General features: G+C 52.5%; 1 protein-coding gene and 1 non-coding gene across 2 annotated transcripts in view; both read left to right on the forward strand.

Moving 5' to 3' along the window:
• Nucleotides 1-10,717, forward strand: part of RPL3 (ribosomal protein L3) — a 263,879-nt gene extending 253,162 nt beyond the window's left edge. Inside the window, exons 2-10 of the mRNA XM_050324174.1 lie at nucleotides 4,626-4,818; nucleotides 5,401-5,569; nucleotides 6,438-6,573; nucleotides 7,790-7,976; nucleotides 8,337-8,497; nucleotides 8,675-8,776; nucleotides 9,259-9,354; nucleotides 9,813-9,932; nucleotides 10,608-10,717. Of these exons, the coding sequence (XP_050180131.1) occupies nucleotides 4,626-4,818; nucleotides 5,401-5,569; nucleotides 6,438-6,573; nucleotides 7,790-7,976; nucleotides 8,337-8,497; nucleotides 8,675-8,776; nucleotides 9,259-9,354; nucleotides 9,813-9,932; nucleotides 10,608-10,652 (1,209 nt within the window). The 3' untranslated portion in view covers nucleotides 10,653-10,717. The remainder of the gene's footprint in view (nucleotides 1-4,625; nucleotides 4,819-5,400; nucleotides 5,570-6,437; nucleotides 6,574-7,789; nucleotides 7,977-8,336; nucleotides 8,498-8,674; nucleotides 8,777-9,258; nucleotides 9,355-9,812; nucleotides 9,933-10,607) is intronic.
• On the forward strand, nucleotides 8,094-8,186 carry LOC126645296 (small nucleolar RNA U83B). The gene has a single exon (XR_007630110.1). It is a non-coding gene; the product is annotated as a small nucleolar RNA U83B (small nucleolar RNA).
• Nucleotides 10,718-21,985: the final 11,268 nt, after the last annotated feature.

The following is a 21,985-nucleotide window of genomic DNA, read 5'->3' on the forward strand; positions in this document are numbered from 1 at the left end:
GGCCACATTCCTGTGTCACCTGCTCAAGGTGATGCTGCCTTGGCAGGGGGCTTGGACTAAATGATCTCCAGAGGTCCCTTCCAACCCTAAATAATTCCGTGATTCTGTGATGCTACCCCATAGAGGCTCCCACAGAGGGGTAAGGTTGGGCCCTTGGATGTGGCCCGTTATCCCAGAGGTGTGGTCAGTGCTGCTGCCCCACTGGACACCTGCCCCCAGGCAGAGGTGCCTGATGGGCCTCAAAATCACACTGCAGTGAAGTCTGGGGCTGTCGTTTTCAACATCCCTCACCCTGCCCAGACACACCCCTGGGAGGGGCAGCAGGAAAAGGCCCTTTGTGAACATGGCAAATCCAGATTTTGGGGAGACCCCCCCAACTCTGGGAGGCAGAGACTGCAAGATACACACCTTGCACTCCTGAGGCTGCAGCCTTGGGAGTCACCTGGACTTCTCTGGCACCCACAATACCACCAAGGTCACTGGCACAGCCAGGAAGGGATGTGTGAGGACAAGCTATCCAGCCTTAGGGGCAGTTCAAGCAAATTGACCCATGCCTTTAGCACAGAATAGCTGCACCCCAGTGGTCTACTGACTGCTGCAGAGTCCCTGATGATCTGTATTAAATGGACTGAACTGGAAAGCAAGCCCTTGGATTGTAACATGGGTCCCTAAACTCAGCAGCGAAAGCCAAATCCATGCAAGAGCTAGAGGCAAATGTATGGGGGAGACAAAAGAGCATTTAAAGCTGGCCCATAGTCACCCATTTGGAGTTGCACCCCAAAAAGTGAGCAGCCATTCTGCATCTTTTGTGTGGCTCCTTTTGAGGGGCAGGCTGGAGGTAGAGGATGGACACTGCTCCATCACATCCAGCCATAGAATCCTAGAACAGCTTGGGTTGAAAGGGACCTTAAAGGCCATCTAGTCCAAACACCCTGCAAAGAGCAGGGGCACAATCCCCCTTTCTAGGGAACCAGTCTGCCAAGTTAGAGCAGGCAATGAAATGTCCTCCAAACACAGTACATCTTGGTCTGTATGGGCTTTTTCATGCAGGTTTGCACAGAGTCCCTCCAGCAAAGCCTCCAGCCTTGGATTTTACTTAACCTGCAGGGATGGGAATGGGAGGGTAGAAGGTCTCTGGGAGTTGAATAAGCATGTTTAACACCTGGATATGCCCTCCTTAATTATTTCACACTAGGCGGGTAACCAGCCTCTCCGCGCTGAATGGCCTGGCCGTGTTACACCTGTGCAGCTGGCAGTGGGATCTGGCTCTATAGGTTGGTGTTGTTTAATTGATGTTTGCAGTAACTTGATATAACCGTAACACGCAGCACTACATCGCATGTCACAGGTCAGCATCCCCACGGTGGGAATTCCGATGGCTGTGGTGCCGCGGTCCCTGCCAGGGAGGGAGGAGGCAGGACAGGAGTCATCCCTGGGAGAACCAGTCTCCCCATGGTGTTGTGTTTGTCAAACACATCCTCATCTGTAAACTCCAGGAGACAGTGGGGGCAAACTTTGGGTGCCCCATGTGTGGGCAGCTCCAAACCACCCAGCTCTGGGTTCCACCGCTGTGCGCACCCCCTTTCATAAAACAGGCTGTGGTGGATTAAGGCCCGTGTTTCTTATAATAACACAAATTTATCTATTGATCCCAATTTATTCAGCCTCTGGACATCATGGGGCAGGATCTTACTATTCAGCAGTTTGATTATTTTCCACAGATAGCCTCGTGGGTGCATCTAATACCATCTCAACCACCCAGCATCGGCTTCCTTGCTTTGCTCGTGTTCTGCATCCTCCCCCAGTGAGGGGCTGCAGGTAGCAGGATGTGGCCATCAGCTGAGCTGGCCAGGCTCTGAGGTTTACTAGCCACCTGGATGCCTGATGCCATGCCTGTTATCTGAAGCCTGGGTTCAGCCCACCTTACCTGAGCTGAGGCTCTCAGGCTGACCCAGAGGCAATGTGACACCCTGACAGAGTGAGCGGCCAGGAATTGTTCCTCCAAAGGCATGACTCCTCTTCTCTTTTCCCTTCTCTCCCAGCTGACAGGTGCATGTCCTGCATCTCCAGTGATGTGAAAAGTTGGATAAGCACATTGTATGGCCTATGCTAACCCGTGGTGGTCCTTGAAGGGACCACGTCTCATAGCATCATTTTCGTGATACCTCTTCACCTGGTCTTGAGCCAGCCCAGCCCAGCCCAGCTGGGCAGGCAGCTGGGCAAAGTGGGCAGCTCTGCTCAGCCTTGTTACCCTCTCCTGCCCCTCAGATATGGGTCCACTCCAGACCATTTAGGGTGGTCCTCCTTACTCTCCTCGGCTGAGAGATGCAAGATTTCTGGCTGAAGACCAGAGCTGCTTCAGGAGATGTTTCAGCCAGAGCTGTGCAGCACATCAGTTATCCCATAAGGGTGCTGTGCAGTTCCCAATCCAGAGAAGTCTGAGAGAGCTTCTTCAGCCAGGTCTTGTCTGATTTCCCAGTGTTGATGAAGGGAGAGTGAATAATTTATCTCCTGTCTCTCAGCTCCTTCCCTGTTCAGGTTTCACCTCAACTTTGCTTCACTCCTGCCCAGAAGGTATGCAGCACCAGTTCTCATGCTGGCAAGTTTCTGATGTGGCCCAAGCTATCCAAAATCTCCCAGAGACACAGCTGGTCCTCACGGTGCTCATCCATGTGCCAGAGCAGCAGTAAATGGAGCAAGAAAAATAACAGCATGAATAGCAACTGGTCCAGGCAGGTTCCACTGAGAGCCTTATTTTCAGTTCCTCTCTGACAGCACAACTTCAGCACGTACATTGGTTTTATTGTTTACTATTAATTCAGCTGCGGCACACAGAGGCCCTGATTGAGTTTGGAGCTGTGCTGTACCAAGCACCGTGGGACTACACAGCAGGACACGGCCCCTGAAGAACACACAATCATGTCCCTGCATGAAGGAAGAGAAGTTCTTTGATTCCTTTTTCTATTTTGAGATACATGCAAAAATTGTGGGACGGCGATGCTGGCAGTGAAGCCTATTTTATCTAATTCATTTTTTTTTCTCTCTTTTTACTGTGTTCCTTCCCATTACCTAACGTCGTCTTCAAGCTGCGGTGTAGATTTGCCAGGTGCCTTTTGCTCAGGGTTCCATTAGACCCTCACACGACTGTAGAGCTATTTGGTAAAACCAGTCAAACACTGCATTGGGACACCCCATCCAGGCAGGCACTCGCTCCCAGCTTGGAACCAGCCTATTGTTTTTGTGGAAAGGAAACCCTTGGCCTGTTCGGGGGGGAGCCTGCGGTGGGACACACTGTCTGGTATCACATACACCTGAAGGATGACACGAGGATGTCATGGGGCTGCATAACACCATAAAGAACCACAGCCAAACATTTACGTGAAGGGCTGCACGTGGTTCCTCCCTTGTCTTGCGCTCTTTTAAACCTCAGTGCCACGTTATCCGTCCCGACCCGTGAGCGTGGGCACTGAAGCTCTCGACAAGGCCCAACAGATGCGTCCATATTTGTCTTTCCGCGCACCGCCGCCCGCGATTCTTTCTGACTCCGCTCGCTGCCCGTAGCAGTGCGCGCGCACCAACCGGCCTCTCGCGAGGCCTGGCGCGGGGCGCTTATAAAGGCGGCGCGCGGGCTGCGCGGCCCTTCCGGCGGCGCGGGGACAAGATGGTGGGTGTGAGCGCACGGCCGCGCCATCCCGCGCCATCCCCCTCCATCCCCCTCCATCCCTCGGCATCGCGGCCATCCCGGCTCCGCCGCCGCACCTGGGCCCTGCGCGGCGCTCTCCGGGGCTCATTTCGGGGCGCGGGCGAGGTGTTGCCGCGAGGAGGGAGGCACGGGGGGCGCGGGCGGCCTAGGGGAGCGCTTGGTGCCTGTTTTCCTTGGAAGGGGGGGCTGGTGGTTCTCTGGAGAGCTCCCGCAGTAATGTTTTTGGGGCTGTAAGCTTCGCTGGGCGTAACGCGTGTCGAGCATTTTTTTTTTTTTTTAAATTAAGACATGCTTTGTGTTAACTCCGTGGTCAGTTGTGCAATATTTACCTTAAATTTGGATGTGGGACTGGATGCGTAGTTCTCTTTTTGGGCTGAGAGTTCTCCAGGTAAAACCCAGCCTCACACGGCGGTGAGGTTGCAGAGAGAGGCTGGGGGGTGGGACTCAAGGGGAAAGCCTTTGGAAAAAATACTGCACTTCCATCCAAAATTACTGACTCGAAGGAGGATGTTAAAATGCTGGTTTACTGAAGTTTTTCAAACTGGAATTGTTTCTGTAATGCTTACTTTGTTGTTGATTAGCTGAAAGATACTGTAAAGCGTTCTGTGCTCCATTTTCTAGACTTGTGGGGTGGACTGAAGTTATGGTGGCCTGCTGTGGCCAAACTGCAGCTTCTGTGGGGCTTAAAATAGGCTTGCAAGGAAAGCGATGTTAAATGTGGGAAGGACGTAGTTGAGACATGAGGATTACATTCTTATAACATAATGGAATTTAGGAACCACACAGCTGAAAGTGAGAAGAATTTCTATAATGCTAGTCTGGTGTGTACGTTATATCTGTGTTTTCAGGCACAGAGAGAATTGACCCTTGGGTGGGTGTAAGCAAATCCGTGTAACAAGCACTGTTTGTTTTCTCTCCACAGTCTCACCGCAAGTTCTCGGCTCCCAGGCACGGCTCCCTGGGGTTTCTGCCCCGCAAGCGCAGCAGCAGGCACAGGGGCAAGGTCAAGAGCTTCCCCAAGGATGACCCCAGCAAGCCTGTGCACCTCACTGCCTTCCTGGGGTACAAGGCTGGCATGACCCACATCGTCCGGGAGGTCGACAGGCCTGGGTCCAGTACGTATTAGTGCTCCTCCTAAGGGAGGAGGGACGCGTGTTAATGGAGGGTGACAGGTGGCCTGTTCAGGAGCAGCTCTGGGTTTTAGCCCTGGCTCCCATGCCCTTGAGTATGAAGCACCTAAACCCCTCCCACTTCCATGTGAGTGTTGTCCCAGCAGCAAGACTTCCATGTCTGGCAGGCTGTGGTTAATGGTTCCATTCCTGGTCTGAGCAGGGACCTGATTTGGTTTAGCTGTAGGATAACAGGCTGCTTAGGATGACTCTGCTTGATAGAGGGACATCAGTCAAATGCCTTGGGTGTTTTTTTTACTGATTGTCCAGTCCTGAATGTGGTTCTGTTACTCACTTCTATCTGTTTTGCCTGTTGGGATTTGTTGTCCCTTGTACTGAGCCAGCCGCTAATTTTTGCGAGGCGTTACATTACCATTTAGAGTTGGTCACTTTACCATGTATCATCTCAGTGAAGAGAACTTGAACCATTTTAACCTTTCACGTGAAGGGCTTGGGAGTGAGAAAAAACAGGTGATGTCTAGCAGCTGATGCTGGTGTTAATTGTGCTGAATGTCTGTCTTCCTTCAGAGGTGAACAAGAAGGAGGTGGTGGAGGCAGTCACTATAATAGAGACCCCTCCCATGGTCATTGTGGGCGTCGTGGGGTACGTGCAGACTCCCCGTGGTCTCCGCAGCTTCAAGACCATCTTCGCTGAGCACATCAGCGATGAGTGTAAGCGTCGCTTCTACAAGAACTGGTAAGAGAGCAAGGCCTTGGCTCGTTGCTGTCATTTCGTGCCATGGTTTATATTTTTTCTGCTGGCTTAACAGCTTTTTGAGGAGGCTTTTCAGCAATTAGTGTTTGGCCTTGATGAACTTGATGGGGTAGACTGCAGGGATTTCTCTGTGAGGGTGAGCATGATGTTAGTTCATGCCCTTCTTGGCATGGGGGTGACAGTTTTGGTTTTTGCCTGAGATGTCCTTAACAGGCTACATGTGATGATACTTCGACGGGCGGACATAAAGAAATCGCCTCTGGCGCTTGTTGTTGAGTGTCGAGTCCTGACTGTAGCCCTGTTTTCTCAGGAAAGGGGAAGACAAGTGTTACTTCTGATTGCTGTTCCAGGCACTGTTGTTGTGATTAGAAGTATGTGCATTTGCCTGAGTGCGGCTCCAGCGTGTCTAGAGCTCGCAGCCTGTTTACGAACTTGGCAGCCTGAAAAGACGTCAGAGTTGAGCAATAAAGATCTCAAGGGTGTTTCAGTAACGACCTTGCTGTCGGGCACGCAAGGGGGGGAAATTGTGGTATTTTGAAGCAGATGGCAGTCACCTCACAATTGCTTTAAAGGTCTGGTTTTTTTCTGTTATTGTTCGACATCTCTCTACAGTCTTTTGTCTTCTGTACTCTGAATGTTAATCTGCTTTGGAATTCATGGCAGCTCCGCTCAGCTTTGGCAATTTTGCCACTGTCTGATGAGCTCCAGGCTCCTCTTGCCAGTGGAAAAGTCATTAGAAGCTGGCAATGAGCCAAAACCAGCTAAGGTGGCAGCTCCTTCCGCTCGTCCCCACTTGCCTGGGGATTGATGAAGGGTTTAGCCAAACCTTGTCTCTGCTCTGCTCCTGAAGGCACAAGTCCAAGAAGAAGGCCTTCACCAAGTACTGCAAGAAATGGCAAGATGAGGAGGGCAAAAAGCAGTTGGAGAAAGATTTCAATAGCATGAAGAAGTACTGCCAGGTTATTAGAGTCATGGCTCACACTCAGGTAAGTGCCTACAGGACTCAGGTATGCTGGAAACAGCTGAGAGAGCAAGAATAAAACTTGATCCATCTCTAGGGAGATTTCTGTCCTTCCCTGCAGCTTGATGCTGACTGTTCAGCACAACACAAATTCATTCTGTTCAGAACTGTGCTCACAGGATGCTTGAACAGCCTTGAGGGCAACCTCTGGCAGTCTTCTGAAGGAGTGTCCAAAAGAAACTGAACTGCACTAGGAACTTCTTGGGCTCAGTCCTTCTCTGATGCCACATAGAGCCAGACTTCCTTAATTCCACCTACAAATAAAACCAGGCTGAACACTAAACAATGGGATTTGTGTGCTCAGCATTGTTTCAGGCTGCATTCTGTCTAAACTGCAAGCACTCAGAGACATCTGGTGGCTCCTCTTGCTCAGCTGGAGGAGGTTTACTGCTGAGTGGTGTGGTAGTGTCTCCCCACCTGTCAGTACTCTGCCAGGCTTTCTTGGGAGATGCAGTTAAATCTTTTGCTGTAAGTGCAATAAGATGTGTAGTTATGACATGGCTGATTGTACTAGAATTAGTTTTTTGTATTAAACAGCAAAGGTGGTATTGCAGCTGCTGTTGATACTCTCACCAGTTCTTCTGTACTAAATATGATAGAAGTAACTGTAAATGTGACCCTACCCAAAGTGGCCTTCAGTGTGGCAGACTTTATCACAGAATGGTTTGGGTTGGAAGAGACCTTAAAGATCATCTCCTTTCAGCCTTCCTGCCATGGGCAGGGACACCTTCCACTAGGAAGGGTTGCTCAGGGCACTGTCAAAAATGTCTGAACTCTTTAAGGGAAGGTGCATCCACAACTCTCTGGGCAATCTGTGCCACTGACTCACCACCCTCAAAATAATTCGCTCTTGGATCCAGTCTAAATCCATCCTGTTTCAGTTTAAAACTGTCCCTTGTTGTCTCCTTTGCTTCCTTGGTGGAGTTTGGTTGATGGCTGTGGGGTTAGAGAACTCTTTGGTCCTATGGGTGGCGTATAACTTCAAGATACAGTGAATTGCCATTTCAGTCACAGCCTTTGCCCTTAGTGTAGGGCCTTGTTGAAGTCTTCTGTATTGGAAAAGGATATATATATATAGTAAGAAAAACTAATTAGGCCAGGACTAGAAGGATACTTGACTTATTAATATAAGGTCCATCATGTAAGAGCAGGATCTGAATTACCTGCTTTCTGTTTTCTAGATGCGTTTGCTTCCCCTGAGACAGAAGAAGTCTCACCTGATGGAGATCCAGGTGAATGGTGGCACTGTTGCTGAGAAAGTGGATTGGGCCCGGGAGAAGCTGGAACAGCAGGTGCCTGTGTCAACAGTCTTCGGCCAGGATGAGATGATAGATGTCATTGGAGTCACCAAGGGCAAGGGATATAAAGGTAAACACGTAGAAGTTCTTCTCTTTGTGATAGGATACAGTTTTTAATGAAATCCTGGCCCTGAGTTTTCACAAGCACGTGTGCCAAGGGCTGGGGAGGGAAATCCATATTGCTGTCACAGTTCAATGATGAGACCATGGAATGAGCGCTGGGCACAGCGCCTGACATCTGTGAGGAGTCATTCCATGCTGCCTTCCTTCTGAGAACACAACCCAGGGACAGCTGGGGGAGCTTTACCAGGAAATTAATTCCTGGGAAGCTAGGTTGGGGCTTCCTTTTGGTTGTGGGGACTGCAGCTTGAAAGGTGGTTTAAACTCTGGTTTGGTGACAGCTCAACAACACAGCTCTGGTTCGTTGCAGGCGTGACCAGCCGCTGGCACACCAAGAAGCTGCCGCGCAAGACTCACAGGGGCCTGCGCAAAGTGGCCTGCATCGGCGCCTGGCACCCCGCACGGGTGGCCTTCTCCGTGGCCCGGGCTGGGCAGAAGGGCTACCACCATCGCACCGAAATCAACAAGAAGGTTTGTGTCTCTGAACTGCTGGGAGGAAAGAAGAGCTGGCTGATGGGACTCGCTCCGTGACAGTGAACAGAGTGGAGAGATTCGCTTCGGATGTTGTGCTCTGTTAGAATGTCATCCTGGGGACAGTAACCACAGTCTGTTGTGTTGACTAACCATAAAATTCTTGTACATTTTTAGATCTACAAGATTGGCCAAGGTTACCAAATCAAGGATGGAAAGCTGATCAAAAACAATGCATCAACTGATTATGACTTGTCTGACAAGAGCATTAACCCTCTGGTGAGTTGCTGCACCTCTGTGCTGAGAGTCTGCTTATGGCTGCAATTCTGAGGGGCAAATGGGCCTGGTATAAGTTGCAAAATGACTGAGTGAAGAGCTGTTGAGATAAAACTCTGCTATGGGAGGTGTTGTTCCTTAGTCTCAATATTGACTTGCATAACTTGCAAATTGAATTTGTGGCAATAGTACAGAGATGTTACAAACCTAGGAATTGTACTTGTAAATTTACAAGAAATTAACTCAGCAAGCAGAACAGCTTTTGCTGTTCTGTCAGCTTCTGCTATTCTTAACAAAAGTCTTACAGCAGCAAATAAATTGCTGTATCAAGAAATTTGACCAGCGAAAGGCAGTACTGGAAACAGCATTTCAGTAAACGTGGGAATGGCCAAGGTCCAGAAATGGGACAAGAACATCAAACTGTATGCAGATGTGATTGCTGGTCCTGTTTTGTACAAGGCACTAACCGTTCTCTCCTTGCTCAGGGAGGCTTTGTCCACTACGGTGAAGTGACCAACGATTTCATCATGGTGAAGGGCTGTGTTGTGGGGACCAAGAAGAGGGTCCTAACCCTGCGCAAGGTGAGTAGTGCAGCCTGCTGTCACATGGCCTGGAACAGCTTAAGTGAGCTGTGCTGCCTCTGATGCAGGTGTGTTTGCAGCTGTTGGGAGTCATACAGCCTGCTGGAAAGAAAAGCCCCATGTGCACAAACCCACCTCATAGTAATGACCTCAGGAGTGGCATGAAGTCCTTTCTTTCCCTGCGTAATTAAGTCCAGAGTTATTTAGTCTTGAGAATTTTTATGTACCATAAAGACACTGGCAGCCTGACTGGGGCTCACCTGCTGCAAGCTGACCAGCCTTGGAGGCCAAGGGTGCAGGATAGGATAGTTAATTGTCAAGTGCTCCTTGCACATTGTGACAGCTGAAGTCTGAGACTGACTGAGGAGGTGTTAGACATGGAGGTGACAAGAAGTAGCCAGCGTACTGGCAGTCTGAAAGGGTGCTGCTGCATACTCACCAGGCATCTCTCTTTGTAGTCCCTGCTTGTGCAGACCAAGCGCCGGGCCCTGGAGAAGATTGACTTGAAGTTCATTGACACAACCTCTAAATTCGGTCATGGCCGTTTCCAGACAGCTGAGGAGAAGAAGGCTTTCATGGTAAGGGCACTTTATTGTAACTCTGTGTTGTGTATCGCCATACTGTCTCTAATGGCAGCTGATAGCTTGACCTTTGGCCTGTTACATGGCCAAAATTTCTGTGAAACAAAGTGTGTGTAGCTTCAGTCGAGAGGCCTCCTGTCAACTTGGTCGTAACTGCAGCAGGCCTGGGGTCTCACCCTCCCCTGTGACAGTGCTTGGTGTCTGAGGGGTGTTGCCGTATTTGGGCACAAGCTGTTCCTTGGTGAAGCGTGGAACGAGCACTGCTCCAGTTCCTATAAGAACAGCTCAGGAGGATGGTGCTCGCAGTGGGTGGTGTTCCCAGTTTGTCACTTGCTGGAGGAAGCATCTGGGAGTAAGGCCCTTGTCAGGTTGGAGCAGTGCCGTGCTCGGGCCTGCGCAGGAGCTTCCCCACCAGGTGGCACCAGCGTTGCTGCTGTGGCGCATCCGAAGTCATCCCATCGGTGCGGCTCCGGTTCCAGCTCTCCCTGAAACCTGCCCATGGAGAGGGGGCTTAGGGTTCCCAATGGGTTGCAACATGGAGGGCTTTTTTTTTTTGTTTGCCTTTATTTCTTTGCAGCAAGAGGAAGAGAAATTATGTCATTGTAATTGGGATGTGATGTCTTCGGTGCAGACTGCTGTTTACATAGTTTGGGTTTTGTGTTCTTTTTTCAGGGACCACTCAAGAAGGATCGTATCGCAAAAGAGGAGGCAGCTTAATTGGGTGGAATGGTCCTGTGGCCTGTGTGCTCTCAGATCAAAAAATAAATATTTTAAACAAGCTACCTTTGGCTCTTGGTTTATACATTGCTATGTCAAGTCTGGTACTCACTGCAGGTTCTACCTGTGGGACCAACCAAACCAAAGAAGGGAGTAAAGCTCAAGTTCATGAATATCCACCTTGTAGCAGGGTTCCTCTAATAAGAATGAAGCTACTATTGATGGTTTTGGAGAGCAGATATTCTGGGGCAGAGCAAAGCTGCTCTGGTCATGTGAAATTGTAAAGCAGCAGGAGCCCTAAATCTGTTTGCACTTACTGAGGTGTTAATCTTCTGCTGGATGGCTGGAGAGCTTCATGTAAGATGAGTTCTTAAATAAACTACTCCAGACAGTTGAAACCACTAAATTTTAGTGAGGTGACTGGCCCTTGTTGCCATGGAAACCTTCCAGTTTCAATATGATGAGGGCTGTAACCTGCAGGTTTTGCAGATATAGTTAGTTGCTGTTCCCAAGAACAGCAAAAAGCAGCAGGTACTGTGACAAATTGGCAGCTTGGCTGTTCCTGAATCCATATCCTTTACCTGCTGAATGGTGACAGGAAGCAGACCAGCCTGGGTGGGGAGAAGGATGACTTTTGCATCCCACCCTCTGCGAAGGGGGGAGAGCAGTGAGTGCCACTAGTATTGTTACTGCCTGAGTCAAAATAATGAGATGGTTTGGTTTATCCTTCACTGCCCATAATTGGAGATGTGGCCGCAGTTGAGGCAGTGACTCCAGACCTTCCCACCGAAGTGTAGTGCGGTCCTGAAACAGACCTGGCTTTGTGCTATTTGCTCTTCACTGAAGTGGGGAAAGGTGGGATGTAGAGATTTATTTCCTGTGGAGATGCTTAAGAGCCTTCCAAGAGTTAAAAGGTGGCAAGAAGGAGGAAAAACATTTACCTTGTTTCCCTAGAAACCAGACTGGGTGACTGCGCAAGCTGGCTGTCTCTCTGTCAGCCTCATTTAACACATGAACCTGCTGGCTGATTTCAGCCATGTGAAATAAGAGGTCTCACCTGCTAATTTTTTTCCCTCTCACAAATCTCAAATCAGCAGGTACATAGAGAATAACCTTGAATTAGTATTGCCCTGATGCTGAAAAGTGGACTTCCCAGCCTCTCCTATCCTGAGGCTGCAGATTTATGGGCAGCTCAGGAATGAGGTCTCTTCCCCCACCTGTTAGTGAGCTTTAGGTGGGCTCTTTAGTTTTTAAAGCTGGTATGTGCTAGGAACAGCATGGCTCTAAGCCAACCCTGTCTGCCACTGCTCCTTCCATCACACCAGTCGGATGCATCCAAGGGAACTGGGATTATCAGAATAAATGGATGCGTTGGGGATGAGCATCCATGACACACTATGCACTCCTGTGATGAAAATCTGTAAAAGCACCTAATGTTACCGAACAACGCCTTGTGGCAGGAGCTCTGGGGAGGATGAGGAGGTGCTGATTATATTTTGAAGTTACAGAGGAGGGAATTTTTAGTCAAATTCGCATCTAAGTAGAGGGAAGCAGTTCTGAAGAAAAGTCCTTGTTGAAGGTGCTCGGCATGTCTGGCAGGAGGAGTTGGTTTGTCTTGGACCCCAGTGCCAGACTAGGGTTTGTTTATTCTTGAAGCGATTGTTGCTGACTGATAAAACACCGGATGGGGGGGGAAAAAACCCCACAAAAGTGGTTTCCTGGAATCCTGGGGACATCCAGCGTCAGGAGGTGGCGCTCCTCCCTCTGTAGATGGCATGCGAGACACTTGTCCCCGAGGGCTTGCTGGTGGGACTGGCCTGGGGAGAAACCCTGCTTAGCCGAGGCCGGGTCATCCGGGCTATGTGAGCCCTCTCGGGCCCTCTGAGGGCTCTCTGAAGCCCCACGATAACACCCGGGCACTTTGCTGGGGAGCTCCTGGGATCCTGGCTTGGGATCCTGCCAAGCCACGTGGGTGGGGAGCAAAGCCAAGGTGGCTTTGGCAAAGCCTTGTGCTCCTAAAACATCGGTCCACCCTGCAGCCCTTGTCCCCCAGCCTTCCTGCTCCTCTGTTTTGGGGACAGTCCCCAGTTCAATAGGCAGCAATTGTTGCAGGTCACACATTGGTGCAGAAGCTCCTGAGAGCTAAGAAATGGTTTTAGGATGACTAACGGGTTTTTTTTTTAAATGACCTTGAGCTCTTACTCTTCAGCACTGTCATCTCATTCCCCACAGCTCCACAAATGTCTCGGTGGTGCTGCTTGAGCACATCTTCCCTGCTTCAAAATGTCCAACAACATTGCAGCCTGGTCAGAAAAGAATCTTCACCCTGGTGAGACTCAGACCAACCGGAGAGCCGCAAGAGGACAGGGACAGCCCTGACCCTGCCAAAATAACACTGGGTGCCGTGGGAACGTGCCCTGTCCCAGCTGGTGGTGGGAGGGCTGCGGCTGGGAAGCGGGAGTGGGTTTCACCCCCAGCACCCGGTGCTCCCCAGCTGCCAGCAGCTCAGGGGCTGGGACCCAGGGCTCCTGGATGGGGGCTGCTTTTCCAGCAGCATCTGGCTCCAGCACTGCCTCTTTCCCTTGCTGGAGATGAAACAAGATGCAGCTGGGATGCTGGAGCGGAGACCTTAGAAGTGTGTTAGGATGCCTGGGGGGGGGGGGAAAAAACTGGGTTCAAGTTGGAGGTCTTGGCTCCCACAGTCAGCTTCACAAGTGGCCCAGCTGACACCCTGCCTCCCACCCCAGCCCCTGCCTTTGATCCCAGTGACAGGCAGGGAGCTTCAAGTATGCTTGATGGGGGAGAGTGGCTGACAAAGGTGCCCTGGGGGAGCCGTAGCCGGGTTCATGCACTGCAGCAGCTTTTCTGCCAGAGCAGCTCTGCTGGGCTTTTTGAGGGCGGTGTGCGTTTGATTTGCAACCCCCCCTGGCCTGAGGACTTCTTTTGTACCTGACAACTTGCTGGCTTCTCACCAACCCTTAGATGTGCCTGTGGGACATGGGGGAAGGGATGTGGTGGGGTGGTGGGTCCCCACAGAGGCACTCTCTGCATGAGGCAAGGGGGTGGCAGGCAGCCCTGCTCCAGGATCACAGCCCCGTGGGCACCCAACCTCCCTGTGCCGAGGCAAAGCCAGAGCTGAGGCTTCCCCATTCCCGTGGCCATCAGGACCTCCTCAACACGGGGATATCAGTGGTCCCGGTGCAGTGCTGCTCCGGGCTGGGTATGGGACTTATGGGAGCCCACGTGAGTTTTGGGAAGTCTTTTCACCCTCCTCCCCAGTGTGGTGCTGGGGAATCACGTGTTTCTGTGGTGACCGACGGGCGCAGTGGGGAAGACTAAATTTATCTGTTACAGTCTCCCAACTTCCCCAAGAAACAGTGCAGGGCTGTCTTCCCATCCCAGCAGGGACAGCCCCTGTGTCAGGGTCCCCTGGATGCCCACGTGCCACCCAGCCCCCCGCAAGCCCCGAAGCACTCCAGTGTCAAGTGGCACTCTTGGTAGCATGTGTGGTTCCGAATTCAAACCCAAGCATTGAATCAGGAAAAGGCACAGGCGCGGATCAGGCCTGATGACCTAAAGGATGCAGGAACACCTCTTCAAGGCTGTCCACCTCTTCAAGGCTCAGGCATTATGTCACACCCAACTGCCCCATCACAGGGCTTTTTAAGCATATATTTTTTAATTTCTTTATTCACACCAGTGGCAGCAGAGACTGAATTAAGCCAACAGGGGCTGTTTCTTCTGGGCACAGCCATGCAGCGAGAGGCTGTGCCCACATACATCATTCCACAGGGATAATTCCCTCCCCAGCTTTGTGGCTGGAGCTATCTGCTATGTGCTCTGCTCCTATCTGCCACCATGTTTGAGGGGTGGATGGAAACCAAAGTTCATTTTTCCCCTTGGGAATCAGCCAGCAACTGAGGCTCTGGCAGACCAGGTCGGAGAGGAGCTCTTGGTGGCGGGAGGTATTTATAATCTTTGTTTGGTTCCAGCAAGGCTGAACGCCCACTCCCGCTTCCCTCCATACAATAAGATCAAACAGCTCCGGGACATTTCCTTGCTCCTTGCAGATGAAATTCTTGCATCTGCCGACCTGCTCCGCCCTGCCTGGGGCTGCAGCCTCTTCCTTCGCTTGAAGACCTGGAGGGTTGCTGCTGCTGTTTCTTCTGCCGCTAAATAGGGAAATTTTCTCATTTTTCCCACCTCACCCCCCTCCATTTTCAGAGCTCTTGGGTGAGGGGTACAGGACTGGGACTGCGGCACCTTCTCCACCTCACCTTCATCCCCTTTCCCACTTCTGAGGGTCCTCAGCCATGTCTGATGGCTCATGTGCAGGCTCTGCACTCTGGATGTCAGTGCAGTCCAGTGGCGGGCAAGAAAGCAGGAGTGTGCTTGCTCATGGCAAGGGCAAGGTGCTCAGCAGGAATTTCTTTCAGTCCCACGCGTCCATCCTCTTCCTTGATGCCTGGCCCTGGTGACAAGCAGAGCTAAGGAGAGGGTGAGGCCCTAGGAGTGCAGTACAGCTGCACTGGACAGGTTGTCTGCATCCCTAGTGATGTGGAGGCAGGATGTACATCCTTGTTGTTGGAATCTGCTGCTGCTGGCCCCATCCCAGCCAAGGGCCCTCGCCATGCAGCCATGTTGGGGATCTCCCCAGACTCTTCCCCCAAAGGCCGTTTTGCTCTGGGAACCCCTCCCAGGAGACCAGCACCACCGCTGCCAGAGATGCAGAAGCGACAGCACTCTGCATTCCTGCGGAGGCACTGAGCACTGGCAAAGGCCATCTCTCCCCCAGACTCTGCTTGGGGCAGAGCGGAATCATCCCCTGGCACCCAGCCACTGGCAATCAAAGGGGATGGTGAGTGAATTCCAGCCCAGCTTCACTCTCCTCCCCTCCAAGAAGGGCTTTCCTGTGGCGCAGGAGCAGGCTCTAAAGATACCCGCTGTGCTCTCCTGTCCAACTCCCAAGTAGGGATCCACTGCCCTCTCCCAGCAGGAGCCTTCCCAGGTGTCCCCAGTGTCAAGGGGCTTCTGGTGTGGCAGGGGGGCCTGGCTGTGGGCAGGGCATGCAGCTGCTTTTCATGTCTCTCCTCATGGCGTGGCTCACACTATCTTTCAGCAGGTCCCTGTGGTCTAGAGGTAATTATGGGTGCCAGGTTTGGGGCATCCAAGAGGCAGTTTTAGCGGTGGGAAGGTGGCAGGGAACAGCATGGGGGCAGTGAGTGACTGCAGAAGGACAGAGCAGGGTGGTTGCTAGCCGGATTTTGGCACCTTCACAGCATCTCTTCCTGAAGCATGCTGGGGTTACAGGCTTGGAGGGACAAAATGTACACATCACCCCAACTTCCAGCCTTTGGCATCCCTTCTTCTTCAAACCAAGCCTTCATCCCGAAAGGAAACCCTAGGTAATATCCCACATGCCTTCCTGCTCCTCCACTTTGCCCCAGGTTACTGAGCCAGGTCTCTCTGCTGTGGAGGCATGGGATGTGTACCAGAGGAAACAGGGGAGACAGCGGCAGGGCAGGGACCCAGGTGCAAACCCACACAGGTAGCAGGGCTGTGACTCAGCCATCCGAGAGAAAGCGCCGTGGTGCCCCAGCCGTCAGCATGGCCATGGCCAGGAGGGCTCCGGCAGGGAAACCAGACAAGCCACCGGCCTCACTGCTCACAGGTGTTTTGCTCCAGCAGCCGTGCTTGCCTGCCCCCAGGGCTCTTGGGGTGCAGGAGCACTGAGCTTCTAAATTTAGCTCATTTCATCTCCATGGGAAAAAGCACCTCTTTCCTCTGGAGACCCAAGAGATGTGTACCCCAAAGCTTTTCCACCCCTCTGTCCAGCCTGATGTCAGAGTCTGATGGGGACCAAGCATGGAGACCCTTGTTGCTTGCAAGAAGCTTCCCTCTTCCTCCCCTTTCTCTGCAAAGAGTTAAATCTCTCTCCAGTTCAGCACTTTTCCCCTCCCTCCTGCCCCCGGGATAATATTTAACCGAGCTCATTGCTAATTAAATATCGATGACCTCAGGCAGGTTTTGTTATCGTCTGGAAACACCTGATGCATGTGTCACCAGAAAGAGTTTTTCTCATCTCAAGTACACCGGCAACCCTTGAACTCACGCTGGCTTTTCCCTTCCCACCCTGCTGCCGGCCGCCCCTGCTCGCGGGCACCGAGGCTTTGCTGGCTGCCGAGGGACTCGTGTGGGCTTGTTGTCGCCACTCCTAATTGCAGGGGACAAACACAATGGGAAGGAAAGGTTTATTCCTCCTTTTTTTCCCCTGAAACATGGCCATTGCTGCCTACCATCTGCAGCTGAGCAGGCTCGGCTTGAACTGGGTGGACTTTCTTCTTCTGGGTTGAACCTGTTCTTTCCCACCTCCTGTGAGCATGGGGATGGCCCAGCTGGGAGCCTGGCTCTCCAAAATACCTCCTGGGCTTTCCCAGGGAGGCAGCAAAGTCCCACAAGGAGAACTCCTCATCCCCTCTTCCCCTGTCCCCCAAGGCATACCTGAAGCAACACCATTAGGCCAAGCAGGCTGGAGCTGAAAGCCTTAAAGGCTGCAATGGTGAATGGGATAGAAAAAAAGGGCACAAAAGAGAAAGACAGTGAGAAAGGAGAGGTTGTGAAGGGGTTGGAGATGTTCTGGAAGGGGGTCACGAGTTCATTTTAGGCAAGATGGACTTTCACAGGGGCAGAGCCATATCCTAGATGGGTTTGGGACAACTGTTGCCCTGAGCTGTGTGCGTGAAACTAGAGGGGACTCCTCAGGAACTGCATGGCAGCTGGGGTTTCCTGACACCTCCACCAGCCTTGTGAACAGCCTCTGAGCCATGCTGCTCAAGGAGGTCTCTGCAAAAATTCTTGGGGCAGCTTTTCTTTGTGGTGAAGAGCAGAGGCTTTGCTGACATCATTTTCACACTCTGTGGTATAAATAGCCAACCTGAAAAACAAAGGAAAACTCCCCATGAAGACCATGTAAGGCAGAGCTACAGTTGCACCATTTATTTATTCGCTCACCGTAGCTATTTCCTGCCTCTGTTGGTCAGAGACCTCCTGTGTTGGCCAAAAGTCAGCTTTTCCTCCCTCAACGGGAATTTATGGATCAGCAGCACTGCTGTTAACCGGGGGATTACAACCTCCTGGCCCTGGCAGGACAAACTCGCACCTACATTTGGCCTCACTCCCACAGCTACTCCAAGGTCAGGTACATCTGCTGGGCATCTGTAGGGCAGTGGTCATCTCCCACTGGACCAACAAGGTCAGGGCTAAGGCTGGAGGAATCAGTAAGGCTGGAGTAATCAGTAAGGCTGGAGACAGCATCCTGCTCCAGCTTTGCTCTACAAGGCTGGTGTTCACTAGGTATTGCAGCAGGCAGGACTTCTTCCTCCATCTCTAGGACATCTCTTGTATTGTACCACCTCCAAGACACTGCCAGCCCCAGATGCCCTGTTAGAGTGGGGCACAGTGGCATGGTTTCCAGGCCGTAAAGCTGGGGGATGACACTCGAGCACACCCAGACCGAGTTTTTGCTGCCCCTCAATCTGCAGGTCCCTGCCATGCAAGGCAAAGGGAGCACAGTGTTAGGGATGAGCCCAGCACCTGCGAGGGGGAAGGTGGTGCAGCCACTCACACGTGCACAGGGCCAGCTTGTTCAGCAAGCTGGAGTGAGGCTACAGATGCATCTTCTTCAGGCTCCAGCTGCGCTCCTGCTCTGCAGCCCCTTCCCAGCACTTGTCGCCTCCAATTCTGCCAGCAGATCAGTCTGAGCCTGTGCTTCCTAGCTGGCTTCAGGAGGCCATCAGCCAGGCTCACTCAGGTCCCTTCTCCCTTGGCTCAGCTGTGCTGGCCAGCTTTCCATGGAATGAAGCGGGCGATGCTTCCCCCATGGCTCCACCAGCATGCTGGGAGGGCAGCAGCTCCTTAGCAGGAAGCGATGGCCAGCAGCTGGGGGTGGGACCTCCTTCAGAAGATCTAGACAAACATTTTGGGCCACAGGTGAGGGTTCTCTGAATTTCATATCTCCATCTGGGATGGTAAGCAATCCCAGCTTTCCCTCAGGCTTGCCTGAGGTGGAGGAATGGACACACAGGTCCAGGGCTACTGCTGCATGGGAGCATATCTCCAGGCATTAGATCCCTCAGTCCTGCCTGTAAGCCAGATCTGCCTTCAGTTCTGCTCACGGATGAAGCCATATTGCAACTACCCTTTCCTGCTCTCTGAAAAGCTGGGAAATGGAGCTGGGCTGCCAAGGGAGAGCATGGTGTGGTACCTGCTGCTCTGCCAACTGCTGATGGGGACAGGAGTAGCTGTGGGGACAGTGTCAGAGCTGCTTTGCCCTGCCACCATGGCCAAGGTGTGGGGATGGAAGAACCTGCTGGCAGGGAGCATTTTCTCTTTCTGAGTCATTCCCCTGCCTGAAATCCCCTCTGTGCACCAGCAGCCCTAGGGAACAGGGAAGAGGGGGTGACAAAGGTTGGTATAAGCTGTTCGGAGGCCCCACTCAGTCTCGCTCCAGGGAGGGTCCCGTCCAGCGGACTGTCTCCTTGGTCATTGTTATCAGGATAATTCTCCAGCAGCTTGAATCCTGTTTTTGTGTTGGTGTTGCCTGGCTCTACGGGAGTGAGGGGGGAGAGAGAAACACAGGAAACGGCAGCGACGGAAGCAGAATCATCTCCTGGAGGGAGCGAAGAGCTGCTGACGCCACTGAAGGAACAAAGACTAAGATTCAGAAGGACTTACACATGAGCTTGTGCTGGAGACAGCCCAGACAAGTAGTATCAGTCCCAGTCCCGCCCCTCCAGCACGCCGCACCTCCATCTCCCCCAGCCCAAGTCCCTCACACTGAGCTCTGGGGTGCAAGGAGACCTTGGAGGTCCCCGGCTGGGGAGAGGAGGCAGCTGTAAGCTAACACCAATGTTCTTGGCATGGAATCCCTGGGGAGGGTGACCTGGGGGATGTCTTCTGCTCTACCCCAGCGGCTGCAAAAGCGTTGGCTGGCATGGCAGAGCGAGGGCAGCCATGGGAACAGCACAACACACGGTGGCAGCGTGGGCGCCAGCCTCGCCGCTGTCTCAAAGCTGTCCCCTCCACCACTCCTGAATGCCGGGGGGGCTGTCCCTGCCCCTTGCATGCACAACAGGCCCTCTGTCCTGCATCACAAATGGAAACTTTGAGTAAAAAGGTCAGAGGGCCTGGCTATCTGTGTCACCCAGGGCCAGGAGGAGCGTGCAAGCCCCTGCCTGGCAGAGTCACAAACTGCCCCTCTCCTCATCCCCATCCATGGCACCTTTCAGGTCCTGAGGAAGCCCCCAGTTGCCAAGGGATTTTCTGCATGGCTCTGGGGCAGGAAATCCACTTACCCAGCATGTGGCAAAGCCCTTGAGTCTCCCAGCTCCTGGCCCTGTGTGATGCAGGTGTCCCAGCCAGGCTGGGCTGGGGAGCTCAGGAAGTCCTGGCCTTGTGCATGGCAGTGGAGAGCGATGACAGTGGACATAGCCTTCTCCACAACACACTTGTGCCAAGGAAATTCCCCCCATACAGTCCCCATATGCCTAATTCTAAGAAAAGGATGTGTACCACAGCTGCAAGTAATAAAGACCCTATTTTTCTGTTACAAGGGGCAGCATTCACATCTCAGACCCTTCTGTGGCTGACGAGTAAGAGCCTATCCCAGCCCCATCAGATACGGACCCCCTTGGTCCACAACCCTGTCCCCATGGCACCGTGCACTGCCTACTCCTGACCAAGGGAGGAGGATTTCCCCCATCAGCTATGCCACGAGGCTGAGTGATGCTGTGGGGCACTGCTGACACTTAGGAGAGCACTGGGACCATGGAGTAATTTTGGGTGGCACTGCTGTGGGGGAGCTTACAGCACCCCTTACCCTGCTGCCTGCAGGAAGGGCAGCACAGTCAGGATGCTGCTGCTGCCAGGAGTGCTGCTAATTCCCAGAACCTGCCTTCGTGGCTGTGTTTGTGGCTGGAACATAAGCACCAAAATGTCATCAGTCCCTTATCTGCAAAGTATCTGGGTCCTGTTGGTACCCACACAGGCTCCAAAAATAGCCCAGCAGAGGAAAAGAATACATCCCTAAAATAGCACAGCCACTTGGGCTCTCCAGCACTGGAGCTGACACCTGGTTAAATGCCCACTGCGGCTTTGCAGGGAGATTTCAGGTCTATTCTTCCGTGCTTTCCCAGCCTAAAATAGCAGCCACACCTCACCACACCGGGAGGCTGGCATGTGCTTTCCAACTTTTTCCCAAAGCAGTGCCAGCTGCTGCCCAGCTGCCCTGTGCCACCCTGGGGCACCACTGGCAGTTGCCCTGTGTGAGTCCCAGGCAGGACCCCTGTGCCCACTCTGCCCATGGTGCCTGTGATAGGGCAGGGAAGCGAAGCCCTGGAGCTCAGCAAGGGCCAGTGGAATCATCCCTAAGGATACAGTGAGAGATGCAGGAGGAGCGGGCCGGCTGGCTGCTTGTCCTGAAAAGGAGAGCTGCCGAGGAGGAGGAAGCTGGGAGGAAGGAAGGCCTTGTTTGTCTGTTCCCAGAGCGGTGCAGGAACTGCTATATGAGGAATTACCTGACCTCACATCTCCAGATGCTTTTCACCAGCTTCCTCATGTGAGCCTCCCCCAGCAATCTTGCCCTACATCATGTTGCTGCTGCTGCCTCTCCTGAGCTACCCAGCACTGGCAGCTGGCTTCCTCCAGGCTGCAATTCCTTTTCTGTCTCCTTATGCTCCAAATTTATCTACACCTGCTATTCCTCCTGTATGGTCCACATTCACTCTCCATATGTAGATCCAGGAGCCAGGCTCTGCTGCTCAGGCACGGCTTGGCCACAGGGCTCTGCACACCTGGGAAGGCAGGGAAAGCCATGGTGAGTGGGTGGTTCGCAAGCTTCCAGTCACAGAGAGGATGCTGCAGGTGGAGGGTGTCCTGTGGGATGCTCTGTGGGACCCAGATGGGAAAGTGGGGAACTCAGGAAGAAGGAAATTGAGGTTCTGCATCTATCACTGACACGTGTTGTCCTTTGGAGGCACATTCTGATTCTACGTATCTCATGTTGCTCCCTGTGCAGCCCCTGCCTCATGCAGTGTCGCACGGCTGGACTTCTCGGCATCCGTGAAGGATGAGGGCATAAGACCATGACGCAAAGGTTTCATGCTCTTTGTAGACTATTGCTTCCTCTCTTGCCCAGCCCTTTAGAAGGTCTGGGCAAAGATGTTTATGCAGAATACAAAAGGTTTAAGGATGTGTGCTGGATACTGGAGGATGTAGCCTGACATGAGATAAATGCCAATCTGGAAGCAGGATCCAGCACTGCTGCTCTTCATACT

This window comes from Myiozetetes cayanensis, unplaced genomic scaffold (assembly GCF_022539395.1).
Source record: "Myiozetetes cayanensis isolate MyiCay16 unplaced genomic scaffold, myiCay2020 scf3, whole genome shotgun sequence".
Taxonomy (NCBI): Eukaryota; Metazoa; Chordata; class Aves; order Passeriformes; family Tyrannidae; genus Myiozetetes; species Myiozetetes cayanensis.